Consider the following 19,543-nt stretch of genomic DNA (forward strand, 5'->3'; position numbering starts at 1 on the left):
CTCAGGTGATCCGCCCCCCTTGGCCTCCAAAGTGCTTGGATTACAGGCATGAGCCACCATGCCCATTGGCTGGTTGCTTTCTTGTCTTGTCTTTTTTTAAGGAGTCTCCCTCTGTCACCCAGACTAGAGTGCAGTGGTGCAATCTCAGCAGTGAGCCGCCTCCCGGGTTCAGGCGATTCTTGTGCCTCAGCCTCTCAAGTAGGTGGAATTACAGGCGCGTGCCACCACGCCTGCCTCATTTTTGTATTTTTAGTAGAGATGGGGGTTTCATCATGTTGGCCAGGCTGGTCTCGAACTCCTGACCTCAGGTTATCCACCTGCCTTGGCCTCCCAAAATGCTGAGTTTCCAGGAGTGAGCCACCACCCCCAGCCTGATTGGTTGATTTTTGCAACTAGTCATCGGTTTGCATAGGAGTGAGTGTAACTTTGTAACTTCACTTCATCCTCTGATGGTTGCTTTCCACAACCAATCAGACTGATTGCAGGCCACTATTTCATTTAGATAGGGCATACACCTCGTAAATAATGGGAAACCTCTAGAGGGTATTTAAACCCCAGAAAATTCTGGGGCTCTTGAGTCTATGTACCAGGACTGCTTCCACCCTGTTGAATGTACTTTTGTTTTCAATAAATCTCTGCTTTTGTTGTTTCATTCTTTCCTTGCTTTGTTTGTGCGTTTTGTCCAATTCTTTGTTCAAAATGCCAAGAACCTGGACACCCTCCACTGGTAACACATATGCATGCCCAACACACACATACACGAGCATTTTTGGAAGCAAAAGTGTAATCGTGTTAAATATTTTTGTAAGTTGCCTCTTTTTATTTATTTACTTATTTATTTTTATTTATTTATTTTTAAAGATGGGGTTTCACCATGATGGCCAGACTGGTCTTGAACTCCTGACTCAGGTGATCCACCCACCTCAGCCTCCCAAAGTGCTAGGATTACAGGCATGAGCCACCATGCCCGGCCCCTGTATGTTGCCTCTTATATTTCATTTAACATTATATTGTGAACCTTCTCTCATGTCAAATGTAGAGCTCTGATGTAATTTTTTAAAGCATTCAATGAAATCCTTTATCCAAAAGAAATCATAGTCAGGGCATTGATGAACAAAACAAATTGGTTCCGTTTCCCAGGTGGACTCTGGACTGGCCCTTTCCCTGCCTTTCAGGCTGCAGCCATGCTTGGGAGCTACAGCATTAATCTAAAGGGCAATGACTCAGCCTCATTTGCATAACCATGGTGCACTGCATGCAATACATTTACAAGTTAAAAGCCGTAGGTGTCCTTTAAACCTTTTGTTTTGAAGAAAAATACTTTTCTTTACACATTTGCCTGAAAGAACTGCTCTATGTATTTGAGCTGGGCTTAATTTCACCCTCCGTGTACCAAGGGTGGCTGTTACCTGGCAACGTCTTTCCAAGGTTGCTATTGCGCTATTTTCCCTTTAGATTATTGGAGTCAGTCGCCTTTTATTTTTTTAAATTTCTATTATTATTGTTTTATGAGACAGGATTTCGTTCTGCTGTCCACACTGGATTGCAGTGGTGCAAACATGGCTCCCAGTAGCCTCGGCCTCCTGGGCTCAGACCTTCCTTCTGCCATAGCGGTAAATGCCCAGCTAGTTTTTTTAGACTGCATCTCACTTTTTTGCTCAGGCTGAACTGCTGGGCTCAAGCGATCCTCCCAAAGTGTTGGGATTACAAGCGTGAGCCTGGCCTCACCGTTTATTAAAGATTTAAGCAAAAATAAAACTAAGTAGAGTTTGTTGGAGTTTTTTGTTTGTTTATTTTTTGAGACAGTCGCCCAGGCTGGAGTGCAGTGTTGCAATCACGGCTCACTGCAACCTTGACTTCCCCAGGCTCAGGTGATCCTCCCACCTCAGCCTCCCAAGTAGCTGGCACTACAAGTGCATGTCACCATGCCTGGCAAATTTTTTGTATTTTTATTAGAGATGGGGTCTCACTATGTTGCTCAGACTGGTATAGAGCTCCTGGGCTCAAGGGATCTGCTAGCCTTGGCCTCCCAAGGTGCTGTGATAATAGGCATGAGCCAATAGGCCCAGTCAGTAGGGGTTTTTTGTTTTTTTTTTTAACGGATCACCTGAGGTCAGGAGTTCGAGACCAGCCTGGCCAACATGGTGAATCAGTAGGGTTTCGAATGGGTGTTTTGTTTATTTTAATTTAATTTAATTAATTAATTTATTTTTATTTTTTATTTATTTATTTTTTTGAGACAGGGTCTCACTCTGTTGCCCAGACTGGAATGCAATGGCACAATCTCGGCTCACTGCAACCTTTGCTTCCCGGGTTCAAGCAATTCTCCTGCCTCAGCCTCCCAAGTAGCTGAGATTACAGGCAGTCGCCACCACACCCAGCTAATTTTTGTATTTTTAGTAGAGACAGGGTTTCACCATATTGGTCAGGCTGGTCTCGAACTCCAAACCTTGTGAACCGCCCACCTCAGCCTGCCAAAGGGCTGGGATTACAAGTGTGAGCCACGGCACCAGACCATATTTATTTATTTATTTTTTGAGACGGAGTCTTGCTCTGTCACCAGGCTGGAGTGCAGTGACGTGATCTTGGCTCACTGCAACCTCCACCTCCTGGGTTCAAGCGATTCTCCTGCCTCAGCCTCCCGAGTAGCTGGGATTACAGGTACCCGCCATCACACCCGGCTAATTTTTTGTATTTTTAGTAGAGACAGGGTTTTGCTATGTTGGCCAGGCTGGTCTTGAACTCCTGACCTAGTGATATCCCTGCCTCGGCCTTCCAAAATGCTGGGATTACAGGCGTGAGCCACTGCGCCAGGCCTAGCTGGGTGTTTTACTAATGTGTGTAATGTTGAGACCTGTCTTCTCCTTATTTTATGTAGCTGTACTTTCTTGATTTCTCTTATGCTATGTGATATGGGATTATTATGGTAACTGTTTCTTTTTCTTTTCTTTTTTTTAGACAGAGTTTCACTCTTGTTGCCCAGGCTGGAGTGCAATGGCTTGATCTCAGCTCACCAGCTCACCACAACCTCCTTCTCCCAGGTTCAAGTGATTGTCCTACCTCAGCCTCCCAAGTAACTGCGATTATAGGCATGCACCACTGCACTTGGTGAATTTTTTGTATTTTTAGTAGAGACGGGGTTTCTCCATGTTGGTCAGGCTGGCCTTGAACTCCCGACCTCAGGTGATCCACCTGCCTCGGCCTCCTAAAGTGCTAGGATTACAGGTATGAGCCACCGTGCCCCACACAACGGTTTCTTTCAGTTCTACTACATATGTAGTATAGTTATGTCTGTATTTGGAGTTTATGTAGGTCATTCTCTTCTCTCCAGTCTTGCATTTTCTGTTTAACATTACATATATGAGATTCATAGATTCACTCACAGCACTGTGCACAGCTGTTATTTTTTCGTGTTCTTGGCTCTTCACTATGGTTATCACATTGTCATTATAATTCCATTCTACTGCTGATGCACATTTGGGTTGGGTGCAGTCTGAGGTCACTAGAACATTACTTACTGAGAGATTTGCACGTGCCACATACTAGCACATGCCATACGATGTTTTTATCTTCCACTTTATTAAGTAATGGTAGTTATTTTCATACATGGTTAATACCATTTTGTATTCCCTAGGAGAAGAACTGCTTTTTGAGCAAAGAGAAGTATGTATTCAACTTTTCATTGAAGTAATGCCAGTTTTGGCTTTATTTGAAAGAGATTGTGCTGTGCATAGTCGCGCCAGTAGCATGTCGATGTTCCTGTTGTTTCACACGCTTACTATTACTAACTCTTGATATTTTCAGATTTCTACTTTTTTTTTTTCTTTTTTTTGAGATGGAGTCTCACTCTGTCGCCCAGGTTGGAGTGCAGTGGTGCGATCTCGGCTTGTTTCACATGCTTACTAACTCTTGCTATTTTCAGACTTTTACATTTTTTTTTTTATGAGACAGGATAGGGTCTCACTCTTGTCACCCAGAGTGCAGTGGCAAGATCTCAGCTCACCGCAAACTCTGCCTCAGTCTACCAAGTAGCTGGGATTACAGGCATGCACCACCACGCCCGGCTAAGTTTTGTATTTTTTAGTAGAGATGAGGTTTCACCATGTTGGCCAGGCTGGTCTTGAATTCCCAGCCTCAAGTGATCCACCCACCTCAGCCTCCCAAAACGCTGGGATTACATGTGTGAGCCACTGTGCCCTGCCATTTTTAAAAATTATTATTACTTTCTTGGGCTTTCCAGCAAAGACCAGAAAACCTGCTAGACAAATTCTAAAGGAGCTGTAACAGTAAACCACAATATTGTGGCTAATTTGTTAGTCCTACAAAGGCAGTCTGATTCCCAGGCAAGAATGAGGTTTGTTTCAGGAAAGGGCTGTTATAATCTTTGTGTCAAAGTTAAACTATAAACTAAGTTCTTCCCAAAGTTAGTTTGGCCTATGCCCTGGAAGGAACATGGAAGCAAGATGGAGTCAGTTAGGTCAGATCTATGCACCGTGATGGCTTTCTCACTGTTAGGCCGGGCACGGTGGCTCATACCTGTAATCCCAATACTTTGGGAGGCTGAGGTGGGCCGATCATGAGGTCAGGAGTTTGAGACCAGCCTGACCAACATGGTGAAACCCCGTCTCTACTAAAAATGCAAAAATTAGCTAGGCGTGGTGGCACGCACCTGTAATTCCAGCTACTCAGGAGGCTGAGGCAGGAGAATTGCTTGAACCCGTGAGGGGGAGGTTGCAATGAGCCGAGATCTCACCAGTGCACTCCAGCCTGGCGCCTGGCAACAGAGTGAAACTCTGTCTCAAAAAAAAAAAAAAAACTTTCTCACTGTTATAATTTTTGCAAAGGCCATTTCACATCCCCAATTCCCACTTCCCAGGAGTCATTTAAAACTCCTAGCAGTTTTGTCTGTTTGCTTCTATATCTCATAATAATATGCTTATACCACTTGGCCTTAATGGTCAGTTGTAGATTGTGGCAGAGACTGTAAATTGTCCACCCTGATACCAGCTTTTCCTCAGCCTTCAGAGTTATTGTACCTCCAGAATTCCTGAGCCTTTCTAGGCTTCTGAAACACAAAAGTGTTCTTGTTATCACTTGGCTGTTGCTGGCCCTTCTGTTTTTGTCACTATGAATTTATACCTTTTCTTTTTATTCCTTTACTGTCACTCAGTGGGGTTTGTGGATGGAGTAACGATAAATGCATATATTTAATCTGTTGTACTCAATGTGAAAACCTGAGATATTGTACATTTCAGAAAACTAAAAAACAAAATAAAACTCCATTTTGAAAACAGAACTAAAACAGTATTTATTTGACAAAGGCCTCTTTAAAAATAGGATGACATTTTAGACATAGCATGTTAAAAAACGTGCAATCCAACCCTTTCATTGTACTAATAAAGAAGCTGAGTGTGGGTTGGGTGCGGTGGCTTATGCCTGTAATCCCAGCTACTAGGCAGGCTGAGGCAGAAGAATTGCTTGAACCCGGGAGGCAGAGGTTGTGGTGAGCTGAGATCGCGCCATTGCACTCCAGCCTGGGCAACAAGAGCAAAACTCTGTCTCAAAAAAAAAAAAAAAAGAAGAAGAAGAAGCTGAGTGTGTCAGGCTGAGTATTTTCACCAAGTAAGTCTCCTGACTTTCCACTCGAGTCTCTTTCCCTGGGCTCCGGGGTTCTAGATCTTGGCTGCTGTTGCAAAGTCTTGGAGAGTTTCAAACAACCCTGTACCCTCAGGGCTACATCCCCAGCCGAATAAAGAAGTATCTCTGCAGGGGAGCCTGAGGATCAGTAGCAGCTGGACTTGCCAGCAGTCCTATTGTGCAGTCACGCTTGAGGATGACTACCCACCACCAGGAGATTGAATGGTTTAGCCCATTTCTAAAAGCATGGTAATGTGGACATCAAGACATCCATCACAAGCTCATTATTATTTATTTATTTGTTTGTTTGTTTGAGACAGGGTCTGGCTCTGTCGCCCAGGCTGGAGTGCTGCCGCTTGATCACGGCTCACTGCAATCTCCTCCTCTTGGACTCAAGCCATCCTCCCACCTCAGCCTCCTGCGTAGCTGGGACTCCAGGTGCCGGCAACTATGCCTGGTTAATTTTTTTTTTTTTTTAACAGAGACGGAGTTTCACCCTGTTGCCCAGGCTGGTCTCAAACTCCTGAGTTCAAGCGATCCGCCCACCTTAGTCTCCCAAAGTGTTGGTATTACAGGCGTGAGCCTCTGTGCCTGGACTATTTTTATTAATTACCTTTGTGTGTTATCCAGTTTTTTTTTTTTTTTTTTTTTTTTGAGACATAGCCTTGCATTGTCACCTGGGCTGGAGTGCAATGGTACAATCTTGGCTCACTGCAACCTCCGCCTCCCGGGTTCACATGATTCTCCTGCCTCAGCCTCCCGAGTAGCTGGGATTGCAGGTGCACATCACCACACCCAGCTAATTTTTTGTATTTTTAGTAGAGACGGGGTTTCACTATGTTGCCCAGACTGGTCTTGAAATCCTGACCTCACCTGCCTCGGCCTCCCAAAGTGCTGGGATTACAGGCGTGAGCCACTGCGCCCAGCCCCAGATTTTATATAGTATCCATTTTCATGCCTCAATTTCACAAAGATGTATTTTGTTAATCCCATTAACAATGAGCACTCAACAATAATTTTGTTAGGGGCATTAATATAGTGTTCTTGTGCCACACTCCTTCGGTAGTGGCATATTATTTAGCTCAGTTCTCATATGCCATTTATACCCTAAATTTGTATGAAACGGTTTAAAATTGCTGAGTGACATGGTCATTTTGCTGTATGAGGATTTTTTCATTGTCTAAGTGCAGTAATGGCAGGGAATATCATGCACTTTATGGCTATTATGGTGATTATAGTTGGACACTGGATACTGTAGAAGTAGTCACCCAAAACCTCCATTATGATGAATTGATCTATTACCTCTATTTATTAGGTCATAGGAGCTGGTTTACGTCACTGAGTTTTAGCTCTGGCCAGCAGAAAGCATAGTCACTGTTCATTATGGTTATGCATAGTCACTGTTCATTATGGTTATCAGGGAAGAACAAGAAAGATCACTATATATTGTCACTCCTTGGGGGCAGGTGGCAGTGAAGGAAAAATCCCAGAACAGCCTTAGAATACCAAAGCTACTGAGGGTGGGTTAGAATGGTCTATTATGAAGGACAATCCATTGAATTTGAGAAGTCTACATAATGAAAGTAAAACGTGTTCTTAAAATGCAATACTATCAGGCCGGGCGTGGTGGCTCAAGCCTGTAATCTCAGCACTTTGGGAGGCCGAGGCGGGTGGATCACGAGGTCAAGAGATCGAGACCATCCTGGTCAACATGGTGAAACCCCGTCTCTACTAATACAAAAAATTAGCTGGGCATGGCGGCGCGTGCCTGTAATCCCAGCTACTCAGGAAGCTGAGGCAGGAGAAGTGCCTGAACCCAGTAGGTGGAGGTTGCAGTGAGCCAAGATTGCGCCATTGCACTCCAGACTGGGTAACAAGAGCGAAACTCTGTCTCAAAAAAAAAAAAAAAAATGCAATACTATCAGGCCAATTGTGGTGGCTGACACCTGTAATCCCAGCACCCTGGGAGGCCGAGGTGGGTAGTTCACCTGAGGTTGGGAATTCGAGACCAGCCAGACCAACATGGAGAAACACCGTCTCTACTAAAAATACAAAAATTAGCCGGGCAAGGTGGTGTGAGCCTGTAATCCCAGCTAGTAGGGAGGCTGAGGCAGGAGAATCACTTGAACCTGGGAGGTGGAGGTTGCGGTGAGCTGAGATCGTGCACTCCAGCCTGGACAACAAGAGTAAAACTCTGTCTCAAAAAAAAAGCAATACTATCTCAAGGCAGTTTTAATTCTAACAATAGAAGCCTACATGCCAGATGGCTTTAAAATATTCACAGGTCCTCTTTGTCTGGCAGGAGACCCTCGGGCCCCCCTCTCACCCCACCCAGGTCCCAGCCACGTAGAAAGTACTCGGCTTCTCCACTTAAAAGGCCCCTCTTCCTTTTCTGCCCAGCAACAGGCCTGGCCCGTCAGCTCTCCAGCAGCTTCCCGCCCAACTAACTCCTGCCCAGCAAACTTCCCGCGCGACATCCCACCTACCCAATCGCCACCCGACACGCCAGCTTTCCCACTCCCCCAGTCACTCTACCTCTATAAAAGCCACAGAACAAAGAAAGCCGGAGCGAGACTGCTGACTCTTCCCCCGTTACGAGTCCAGTCCGCCCGGAGACTCTCCAATAAAGCCTGAACTCCTCTTTCATCTGGTCTAATTTGGTCGCGCCTTGGGGTCCAAGTTATGAGGGTCCGGGCAGGTCAGACACTCTTTACCTGAATTTTTAGTTATCCAGGAACAACCATGATAACTTAACACCTTGCCACTAAAGTAAGGTTTATTTATTCAGAAAAAAAAAGGGTAACATAATTTTTCATTGTGAAATAAATCAGGATGCATTGAATAAATGCTGTTTAAAAAGTCACACTTTTTTTTTTTTGGAGACGGAGTTTCGCTCTTGTTACCCAGGCTGGAGTGAAATGCTGCGATCTTAGCTCACCGCAACCTCGGCCTCCTGGGTTCAGGCAATTCTCCTGCCTCAGCCTCCTGAGTAGCTGGGATTACAGGCACGCGCCACCATGCTCAGCTAATTTTTTGTATTTTTAGTAGAGACGGGGTTTCACCATGTTGACCAGGATGGTCTCGATCTCTTGACCCCGTGATCCACCCGCCTCGGCCTCCCAAAGTGCTGGGATTATAGGCGTGAGCCACCGCGCCCGGCCCCAAAAGTCACACTTTTAAACAACTGAAATCACAGATGGCTTTATCTAAGAAAACCCCTTAGTGTGAGGACCAGACAAGTAATTTGATGATTTGTGATAACAACTATATAACTGCATGTGATTAGCTTCGTGTGTATTTGTCATGTCATGACTCAGTAGTCTATAGAAGTAATTATTCATTAAAATGGCCCACCTTCCCCACAATAAAACTGATTATAAACCATATCAATTTTTCTGCCACTTTTGGCTGGGCGCAGTGGCTTATGCCTATAATAAGCACTTTGGAAGGCGGAAGCAAATGGATCACCTGAGCTCAGAAGTTTGAGACCAGCCTGAGCAACATGAGGAGACACCCATCTCTACAAAAAATAGAAAAATTAGTCAGGCGTGGTGGCGTGTGCCTATGGTCCCAGCTACTCGGGAGCTGAGGTGAGAGGATCCCTTGAGCCTGGGAGGTGGAGGCTGCAGTGAGCTGAGATTCCACCACTGTACTCCAACCTGCATGACACAGCGAGACCTTTTTGCAAAAAGCAAAACAAAACAAAACATTTCTACCACTTTTACTTTTAAAAGTTGAAAACTGGCTGGGCATGATGGCTCATGCTTGTAATCCCAGCACTTTGAGAGGCTGAGGCGGGTGGATCACCTGAGGGTCAGGAGTTCGTGACCAGCCTGGCCAACATGGTGAAACCTCGTGTCTATTAAAAATATAAAAATTATAATGAATGAGCACAGACTGAAAATAAAAAAAGAGGAAAAAAAAAAAGAAAAAAAATACAAAAATTAGCCAGGTGTGGTGATGTGCACCTGCAATCCCAGCTACTCTGGAGGCTGAGGCAGGAGAATCGCTTGAGCCTGGGAGGCAGAGGTTGCAGTGAGCCAAGATTGCCCCATTGCACTCCAGCCAGGCAAAAGTGAGCCTCGTCTCAAAAAGAAAAAAAAGTTGAAAACTAAATTTGCTAAAATTAAGTTTAACATTTATATGTCTAATTTTCCTAATGAAAAAATGTTTATCTTTAATTAAAAATGGAGTGAGGGGAGCTGGGCACGGTGGTTCATGCCTGTAATCCCTGCACTTTGGGAGGCTGAGGCAGGCAGATCACCTGAGGTCAGGAGTTCAAGACCAGCCTGACCAACATGGAGAAACTCCGTTTCTACTAAAAATACAAAAATATTTGGGCATGGTGGCGCATGCCTGTAATTCCAGCTACTCAGGAGGCTGAGGCAGGAGAATTGCTTAAACTCGGGAGGTGGAGGTTGCAGTGAGCCGAGATCGCGCCATTGCACTCCAGCCTGGGTAACGAGCGAAACTCCGTCCCAAAAAAAAAAAAAAAAAAAATTACCAATTAAGGCCGGGCACAGTGGCTCACACCTGTAATCCCAGCACTTTGAGAGGTCAAGGCAGGCGGATTGTTTGAGATCAGGAGCTCAAGACCAGCCTGGCCAACATGGTGAAACCCCATCTCTGCTAAAAATACAAAAAATTTAGTTGGGTGTGGTGGTGCATGCCTGTAGTTCCAGCTACTCCTGAGGCTGAGGCAGGAGAATCACTTGAACTTGGGAGGCGGAGGTTGCAGTGAGCTGAGGTAGCGCCACTTCACTCCAGCCTGGGCGACAGAGCAAGACTCTGTCTCCAAAAAAAAAAAAAAAAGCTTAATTTACCAAGAGTATTTCTCATCCCCCTAAAAACTTTGGCCTTTTTTTTTTTTGAAACAGGGTCTCTATCACCCAGGCTAGAGTGCAGTGGCATGATCACGGTTTACTGCAGCCTCGATTTGGGCTCAAGCAATCCTCCTGCCTCAGCCTTCCAACTAGCTGGGACCATAGGTGTGGGCCACCACACCTGGCTGATTTGTATTTCTGTAGAGGTAGGGATCTCTCTCTGTTGCCCAGGCTAGTCTTGAACTCCTGAGCTCAAACAATCTGCCTGCCTCAGCCTACCAAAGTGCTGGGATTACAGGTGTGAGCCACCAAGTTCGGCCCTTGAGTCTTTAATGTCTGTTCTCATCCCCTGGGGGGTTCTTGGTAACATCAGCTGGTCTGGGGCAGGCTTGAGACCGTGTATTTCTAACAAACTATCAGTGCAGGGCTACACACACTGGTTCCTGAGCCACACACTGAGTAGTGAGGCATAATCTCCATAGTGTGATGTTCATATTTTGGCATTTTATTCAGTTTTACAGGTTTTTGTGTTTGGTGTATCTTGTCGGCTAATCCCTAAGCATGTAAGAAATACTTAGAAAATTTCCACCAAACATGGCAATGCATTACTTTGCTCTTTAAAGGAATAACACTTCAGTTACCTGCATAATTTACTAAAGCAGAACATTTTACTCCTTGATGAATCCATAAAAATACAGCACAACTGTATTCTTACAGTGCATACAAAATCTTATTTTATCCTTTTATTTTCACAGAGCAATGAATAATTAGGTTGTTTGTAATGCAATATTATGTAAAATTGAAAGCAGTAACTGTCACACACCTCTACTGTCATTTTAGGGTTTTTCTCTTTCTCTGATACTTTTTTGTGTGTTTATTCAACAGTTTTCTTTTTTATTTTATTTATTCTTTTTTATTTATTTATTTTTATTTTTAAAGACGGGGTTTCACCATGTTGGTCAGGCTCCCGACCTCAGGTGATCCGCCCACCTTGGCCTCCAAAGTGCTTGGATTACAGGCGTGAGCCACCACGCCCGGCTATTTATTTTTTTTTAAATGAGGTTTCACCATGTTGGTCAGGCTGGTCTTGAACTCCTGATCTCAGGTGATCCGCCCGCCTTGGCCTCCAAAGTGCTTGGATTACAGGCGTGAGCCACCACGCCCGGCTATTTATTTTTTTTTAAATGAGGTTTCACCATGTTGGTCAGGCTGGTCTTGAACTCCTGATCTCAGGTGATCCGCCCGCCTTGGCCTCCAAAGTGCTTGGATAACAGGCCTGAGCCACCACGCCTGGCCCTATTCAACATTTTTCTTTTTTTTCTTTTTTTGTTTTTTTTTTTTTGAGAAGGAGTTTTGCTCTTGTTACCCAGGCTGGAGTGCAATGGCGCGATCTTGGCTCACCGCAAACCTCCGCCTCCTGGGTTCAGGCAATTCTCCTGCCTCAGCCTCCTGAGTAGCTGGGATTACAGGCACACGCCACCATGCCCAGCTAATTTTTTGTATTTTTAGTAGAGACGGGGTTTCACCATGTTGACCAGGATGGTCTCGATCTCTTGACCTTGTGATCCACCCACCTCGGCCTCCCAAAGTGCTGGGATTACAGGCGTGAGCCACCGTGCCCGGCCTATTCAACATTTTTCAATAAGAATTTTAGGCCGGGCGTGGTGGCTCATGCCTATAATCTCAGCACTTTGGGAGGCTGAGGCAGGTGGATCACGAGGTCAAGAGATCAAGACCATCCTGGTCAACAAGGTGAAACCCCGGGTAACAAGAGCAAAACTCCGTTTCAAAAAAAAAAAAAAAAGAATTTTAGTACATTTACTAAGAGGCAAGCACAGAAACATCCTGATATGCTTCCATCTAGGACTTTTAGCTGCTTAAAAACATTTAACATGCTTCTTTTCCTCCAGCAAACTCTATTTAAAAAAAAAAATGAAACTCTTCGCTTCAATGAGATTATCTCAGAAGTTGCCAGTCATCTTAGAACTCAAACTCAGTAATAAGCAACTGTGGCACCACAAGTGGAAACCTTTTGATGACGGGGCCAGTGGTTTCACGGAATACATGGGTTTACTGCTATAACCCAAGAGACTCCAGTTGAGACAGTCTGGCTCATTCAGACACATGCCTCCGCAACTACGAACAGGAGTAATGCCTGGACCCATACTCAGTTCTCTTGTTGACTGTATCTTTGCTAAAGGACCACTGACTAGTTTTAATGGGGCCAAGAACATAAATATGTATATTTTTCTTATAAAGAAACATTTTAATCCTATTCCCCTTTATGTAATAAAGGCTTCTTGAAAAACATGAAAGGTTTGGGGAACAAATGCTTAGGGAGTTCTCTGACATGAAACCACCTTGTTCTTTTAAAATAATCATATTCTACGAACATGTATCTGCTGGTGTAACAGAATACAGTAGGATTAATCAATAAAGTTCTAGAAGGTGAACTCGGAGGAGCACAATTTTATGAAGACTCACAGTTTAAGATAAAGCTAAAACATTTACATGTGGTGATGATTAAAACAAGAACAACAGACTTTAAGGGGAATGGGCCTCTGAAGGTTGTTATAATACAAAAAGGATGGAAGGTCCTACTTTGTATAAAAACTGTGATGTAAAATTTCTGGTATAGTTTAAAAAGAAAAGAAAGAAAGAAAAGGCCCAAGAGAAAAACAAATGTTTTTGCAGTTTTTTTTTTTGAGACTGAGTCTTACTCTATTGCCCAGGCTGGAGTGTAGGGGCATGATCTCGGCTCACTGCAACCTCTGCCTCCCAGCTTCAATATTCTCCCGCCTCAGCCTCCCTAGTAGCTGGGATTACAGGCGCCTGCCACCACGCTCAGCTACTTTTTGTATTTTTAGTAGAGATGGGGTTTCACTATGTTGGCCAGGCTGCTGGTCTCAAACTCCTGACCTCAGGTGATTTGCCCACCTTAGCCTCCCAAAGTATTGGGATTACAAGTATTGAGCCACCATGCCCGGCCTGCACTGTATTTCTTAATGTCAAATTGTGTGGTGCTTATATAATTAAAATCAACTTATTTATTATATATTTTGGCTTTCAGGTGGAATTTTAGAAAATACCTGACAAGCGAATAGTTCTAAAAGTGCTTCCTCTTAAGTTCTTTGGTATAATTTGGTCATTTTGATAGTAATCAACCCATTAAGTAGGTGCTTTAACACCCGCCTATGAATGAAAATGGAATGCGGAGTACAGATATTTAGAAAACCACAACTGAGGAATAAATTATATTTTTAACCTCATGGAAAACAGAACTCTTAAAATTTTGCTTATGTTTCTGTGGCAAAGATAGCCATACTGCCTACAAAGACATCTCTAACTTGATTCATATTAAAGAAATGTTCTACAAAACATCTTTCTGTTTATTAGAAGTAACTGTTCTATATACTTTTTTAAAGTAGAAGAGGCAAGTTTCCACTTGAAAAAAGGAAAATTTTGAATTTCATAAAGTTATACTTTTTTTTTTTTTTTTTTGAGACGGAGTTTCACTCTTGTTACCCAGGCTGGAGTGCAATGGCGCGATCTTGGCTCACCGCAGCCTCTGCCTCCTGTGTTCAGGCAATTCTCCTGCCTCAGCCTCCTGAGTAGCTGGGATTACAGGCATGCGCCACCATGCCCAGCTAATTTTTGTATTTTTAGTAAAGACGGGGTTTCACCATGTTGACCAGGATGGCCTCGATCTCTTGACCTTGTGATCCACCCGCCTCGGCCTCCCAAAGTGCTGGGATTACAGGCGTGAGCCACCGCACCCGGCCCAAAGTTATACTCTTTTATACCTTCTGATTCAGTGAGTGTCAACATCTAGAATTTAACGTCAGTTTGCAGACTGTTAAGGATTATTCTTCTATTTCAGGAACAGCTAATTTTCCTCTTGAAGCATTTTCTCTATTTCCTTATCCCAGTTTTCATCTCGTTTTTCTGATTCTGTCACCACTTCATATTCTTGAAGTTCCTGCTGCAGTTCTTTTTCCCAATCTGCAGAATCCTCTAAAAGAAACAAAGGAGAAGAAAAATATTTTCTCTGAACTCATAATGCTGGGGTTCACAATTCGGTCCATCTCAAATACCTATGTAAAGTCCTAGCTGCCTTAATTTTTAACATCTCAGGCTTCATTACTGTGTGTGCTCATAAAAAGTCATTAAATTTTAACAATGACCAAGTATAAATACAATTAGAAAGATAAATCTGTTAATATAGAAGCAAAGGTATCAGATGTCATCAATATATTTTGGGTGTTATTTTGCTTTCCCCATGCCTCTGCTTTTTCTTTAAATGGATAATTGATAGTATTTGGTTGCAAGTTAATTTTTTACCATTACCAATGATGATGATGGTAGCAAAAGCAGCTAACGTTTATTGAGCACTTACCGAGCTGGGCACTGGCCTAACTGCTTCCTATGTACCAGGCTTTTTATCCTTAGAACAGTCCATGGACAAGGTACTACTATTAGCCATATCTTACAGATGGGGAAATTGAGGTTTAGGAGAGTTTAAGCAACTTGTCCAAGATCACATTTGACAGCGACAGATATAAGGATGAAACCACATCTGCAGACTCCACAGTCTATGCTTAACTGCTATGCAGACAAAGATCCTGTCTTCTTAAGAGTGGAGACAGACACCGGGTTTTGAAGTCAGTGTGGGCTCTCTCATGGTGTTCTGGCTGAAGCACTCACACTGGTCTTCTGCGTTGAGATTTACAGCTGCAACTTTCTGCCTGGACACTCAGTATACCTCTGTGTGTGTAGGATAATGCATCTGCTATGTAATGTTATAAAATAGTGAGAAAACAAACTATTTAAAAAGTAAAGCTAAGATTCATTTTTTGTCTCTTTTTTTTTGAGACCAAGTCTTGCTCTGTCACCCAGACTGGAGTGCAATGGTGCGGTCTTGGCTCACTGCAACCTCCACCTCCCGGGTTCAAGTGATTCTACCACCTCAGCCTCCTGAGTAGCTGTGATTTACCACGCCTCACTAGTTTTTGTATGTTTAGTAGAGACGGGGTTTCACCATGTTGGCCAAGCTGGTCTTGAATTCCTGACATCATGATCTCCCCGCCTTGGCCTCCCAAAGTGCTAGGATTACAGGTGTGAGCCACTCTGGCCTGTCTTTTAAAAATAAACCTTCATGTAATGTTTAGAATGACACCTTAATAAAGTAGGATTAAAACAGGAAAAATAAAAAATAAAAAAAATAAACCTTAGGACGGGTGTGGTGGCTCACACCTATAATCCCAGCATTATGGGAGGCTGAGGTGGGTGGATCACCTGAGGTCAGGAGTTGGAGATCAGCCTGACCATCATGGAGAAACCCTGTCTCTACTAAAAATACAAAATTAGCCAGGCACAGTGGCGCATGCCTGTAATCTCAGCTATCTGGGAGGCTGAGGCAGGAGAATTACTTGAACCCGGGAGGTGGAGGTTGCAGTGAGCCACGACTGCGCCACCACATTCCTGCTTGGGCGACAGAGTGAGACTCCATCTTAAAAAAAAAAAAAAAAAAGACTGTTGGGCTGCAGGTGGTGGCACATGCCTGTAATACTAGCACTTAAGAGACACCAAGAGGGCCGGGCGCGGTGGCTAACGCCTATAAGCCCAGCACTTTGGGAGGCCGAGGCGGGTGGGTCACGAGGTCAAGAGATCGAGACCATCCTGGTGAACATGGTGAAACCCCGTCTCTACTAAAAATACAAAAATTAGCTGGGCATGGTGGCGCGTGCCTGTAGTCCCAGCTACTTGGGAGGCTGAGGCAGGAGAATTGCTTGAACCCAGGAGGCGGAGGTTGCGGTGAGCCGAGGTTGCGCCATTGCACTCCAGTCTGGGTAACAACAGCGAAACTCCGCCTCTCCATTACAACAGTTCCTCACCACAATTTAGCTCTTTCTGTCTTTTTTTTTTTTTTGAGTCGGAGTTTCGCTCTTGTTACCCAGGCTGGAGTGCAATGGCGCGATCTTGGCTCACCGCAACCTCCGCCTCCTGGGTTCAGGCAATTCTCCTGCCTCAGCCTCCCAAGTAGCTGGGACTACAGGCATGCACCACCATGCCCAACTAATTTTTTTTGTATTTTTAGTAGAGACGGGGTTTCACCATGTTGACCAGGATGGTCTCGATCTCTTGACCTCGTGATCCACCCGCCTCGACCTCCCAAAGTGCTGGGATTATAGGGGCGAGCCACCCCGCCCGGCCAACTCCACCTCAAAAAAAAAAAACACCAAGGTGGGAGGATTGCGTGAGCCCAGGAGTTAGAGATCAGCCTGGGCAATATAGCAAGACTCCATCTCTACAAAAAATTAAAAAAATTAGCCTGGTGTGGTGGCATGTGTCTGTAGTCCCTCCCAGGTATGGTGGAGGCTGATGTGGGAATATAGTGTGAGCCTAGGAGTTTGAGGCTGCAGTGAGCTATGAAAGCACCATTGCACTTCAGCCTGGGTGACAGGGTGAGATTCTGTATCAAAAAGAAAACTGTGGGCCGGGCACGGTGGCTCACGCCTATAATCCCAGCACTTTGGGAGGCTGAGGCGGGTGGATCACGAGGTCAAGAGATCGAGACCATCCTGGTCAACATGGTGAAACCCCGTCTCTACTAAAAATACAAAAAATTAGCTGGGCATGGTGGCGTGTGCCTGTAATCCCAGCTACTCAGGAGGCTGAGGCAGGAGAATTGCCTGAACCCAGGAGGTGGAGGTTGCGGTGAGCCGAGATCGTGCCATTGCACTCCAGCCTGGGTAACAAGAGTGAAACTCCGTCTCAAAAAAAAAAAAAAGAAAGAAATCTGTGTTTTTTTTTTTTGAGATGGAGTCTTGCTGTGTCACCCAGGCAGGAGTGCAGTGGTGTGATCTTGGCTCCCTGCAACCTCTGCCTCCCAGGTTCAAGCGATTCTCCTGCCTCAGCCTCCCAAAAAGCTGAGACTACAGGCATGTGCCACCACACCCGGCTAATTTTTTTTTTTTTTTGTATTTTCAGTAGAGACGGGGTTTCACCATATTGGCCAGGCTGGTCTCAAACTCCTGACCTTGTGATCTGCCCACCTTGGCCCCCAAAAGTGCTAGGATTACAGGTGTGAGCCGCTGCGCCCAACCAGAAAGCTGTTTTTAAAAGCAGCCTGCTCCTTCCCAGAAGCAATGATCTTTTGGCATGCAGCAGCTGGGAAAAGAATCTTCCATGCACACATCTACAGCCAAGCAGGATGCCAGCTTTTTAAAATTTATTATTATTATTTTGAGATACAGTGTTGCTGTCACCCAGGCTGGAGTGTAGTGGCGCGATCTCAGCTCACTGCAACCTCTGCCTCCTGGGTTCAAGCGATTGTCCTGCCTCAGCCTCCTCCCAAGTAGCTGGGATTATAGAAGTGAGCCACTGCGCTGGGGCCAAAAATTTATTTTATTAATTTTTTTAGAGACAAGGTTTTGTTCTGTGTTCCAGTCTAGAGTGCAGTGGTGTGACCATAGCTTACTGTAGCCTTAAAGTCCTGGGCTCAGCCGGCGCGGTGGCTCACGTCTGTAATCCCAGCACTTTGGGAGGCCAAGGCGGGTGGATCACCTGAAGTCAGGAGTTTAAGATCAGCTTGGTCTGAAACCCCATCTCTAGTAAAAATACAAAAATTAGCCAGGTGTGGTGGTGTGCACCTGTAATCCCAGCTACTCAGGAGGCTGAGGCAGGAGAATCGTTTGAACCTGGTAGGCGGAGGCTGTGGTGAGCCGAGATCGTGCCATTGCACTCCAGCCTAGGCTACAGAGCGAGACTCTGCCTCACACACACACACAAAAAAGTCCTGGGTTCAAGTGATCCTCCTGCCTCAGCCTCCTGAGTAGCTAGAACCATAGGCACGTGACAACATACCAGCAAAATGCCAGCTTTTAAAGCAGAAGGCTGGAGGGCAGCATCTCCATGCGCCCAGGGGTACATGCTCTTGCCCCATTCCTGATCACATGTCCTTGGGGCTGAGATGTCCTGGGTGAATTGCTTAACCTCTCTGAGTCTCAGGCTTTCCCCTTTATATTGGGGGTTTCACCAGAGGAGCTCTACAGTCACACTAGACTCCCAAACCCTTTGATCTGCTTCTGTGAGTGCTTAAGGCAGAGGGACATGGGTGAGGTCTGGTCTTGTTTGTTAGACTCCACTTTCTAGTAGGGAACAGAAAATCAATTTTATTTATTCATTTATTTGAGACAGGGTCTTGCTGCCTCCCAGGCTGTAATGCAGTAGTGTGATCATAGCTCACTGCAACCTGGACCTCCTGGGCTCAAGCCATCCTCTTACTTCAGCCTCCCAAATAGCTGGGCCCATGGGCCCACGCTGCCACGCCCAGCTAATTTTTGTATTTTTGGTAGAGACAGGGTTTCGCTGTGTTGGCCATGCTGGTCTCAAACTCCTGACCTTAAGCAATCCACCTGCCTCGGCCTCCCAAAGTGCTGGGGTTACAGGCGTGAGCCACTGCGCCCGGCAAGAATCAATTTTGATGCAAAATTTACAACATATTTTTGTACACTGGCTTCAGAATAACAATTTTCTACAATCAGCTTTGGAATTAGGGAGGCGAATGGTTTCTTTGCTTTGGTTTGTTTTGTCTTTTACCTTCCAGTATGGCTGTCTCCTCTTGCTTTTTGTCAAGCACTAGTTGCTCCATTTCTTTCCTCAGATCTTCCTGATTTAGGTTACAGGCATCGAAGGCATCACTGACAAACTCAGAAACACCTGGGCTAGTAGAAATGTCTTCCTCATCCTGAAATGCAACAAATGAGCTCTTGAAATGGTTTGCTAAGTGACATTTGTGTTATTCTGGTTTGCGATTGTCTCACAATTTAATGCAGTGCTATTTTCATTTCTTTTCTCTGTGAGCTGAAAGACAATGAGCACTGCTCTCCAACCTTCTTAACTTGCAGTTGCTTGGTAACTACATGAATTACCACCTGAGGCTATTATTCTTACAGCTTGAATCACTCCAACGTTCTTCCCAATCCCTGATGAGCACATCTAGAATTACATATGCCAGTAAATCGCCCTCAAGTCTCAGCCATAGTTGCCTGACTATTCACATACCAGATGCTGCTTCTTCC

General features: G+C 44.8%; 1 protein-coding gene and 1 non-coding gene across 2 annotated transcripts in view; both read right to left on the bottom strand.

Moving 5' to 3' along the window:
- Window positions 1–4,227: 4,227 nt before the first annotated feature.
- On the bottom strand, window positions 4,228–4,289 carry LOC135269983 (U7 small nuclear RNA). The gene has a single exon (XR_010338213.1). It is a non-coding gene; the product is annotated as a U7 small nuclear RNA (small nuclear RNA).
- A 7,846-nt stretch (window positions 4,290–12,135) lies between these two features.
- SYAP1 (synapse associated protein 1) overlaps window positions 12,136–19,543 on the bottom strand; it is a 48,618-nt gene continuing 41,210 nt past the window's right edge. The window contains exons 8-9 of the mRNA XM_012434459.2: window positions 19,062–19,209; window positions 12,136–14,474 (exon numbers count right to left, since the gene is read on the bottom strand). Of these exons, the coding sequence (XP_012289882.1) occupies window positions 14,347–14,474; window positions 19,062–19,209 (276 nt within the window). The 3' untranslated portion in view covers window positions 12,136–14,346. The remainder of the gene's footprint in view (window positions 14,475–19,061; window positions 19,210–19,543) is intronic.

The sequence above is a fragment of the Aotus nancymaae genome, unplaced genomic scaffold (assembly GCF_030222135.1).
Source record: "Aotus nancymaae isolate 86718 unplaced genomic scaffold, 86718_ANA_hifiasm-v0.15.2.pri h1tg000058l, whole genome shotgun sequence".
In the NCBI taxonomy this organism is placed as follows: domain Eukaryota; kingdom Metazoa; phylum Chordata; class Mammalia; order Primates; family Aotidae; genus Aotus; species Aotus nancymaae.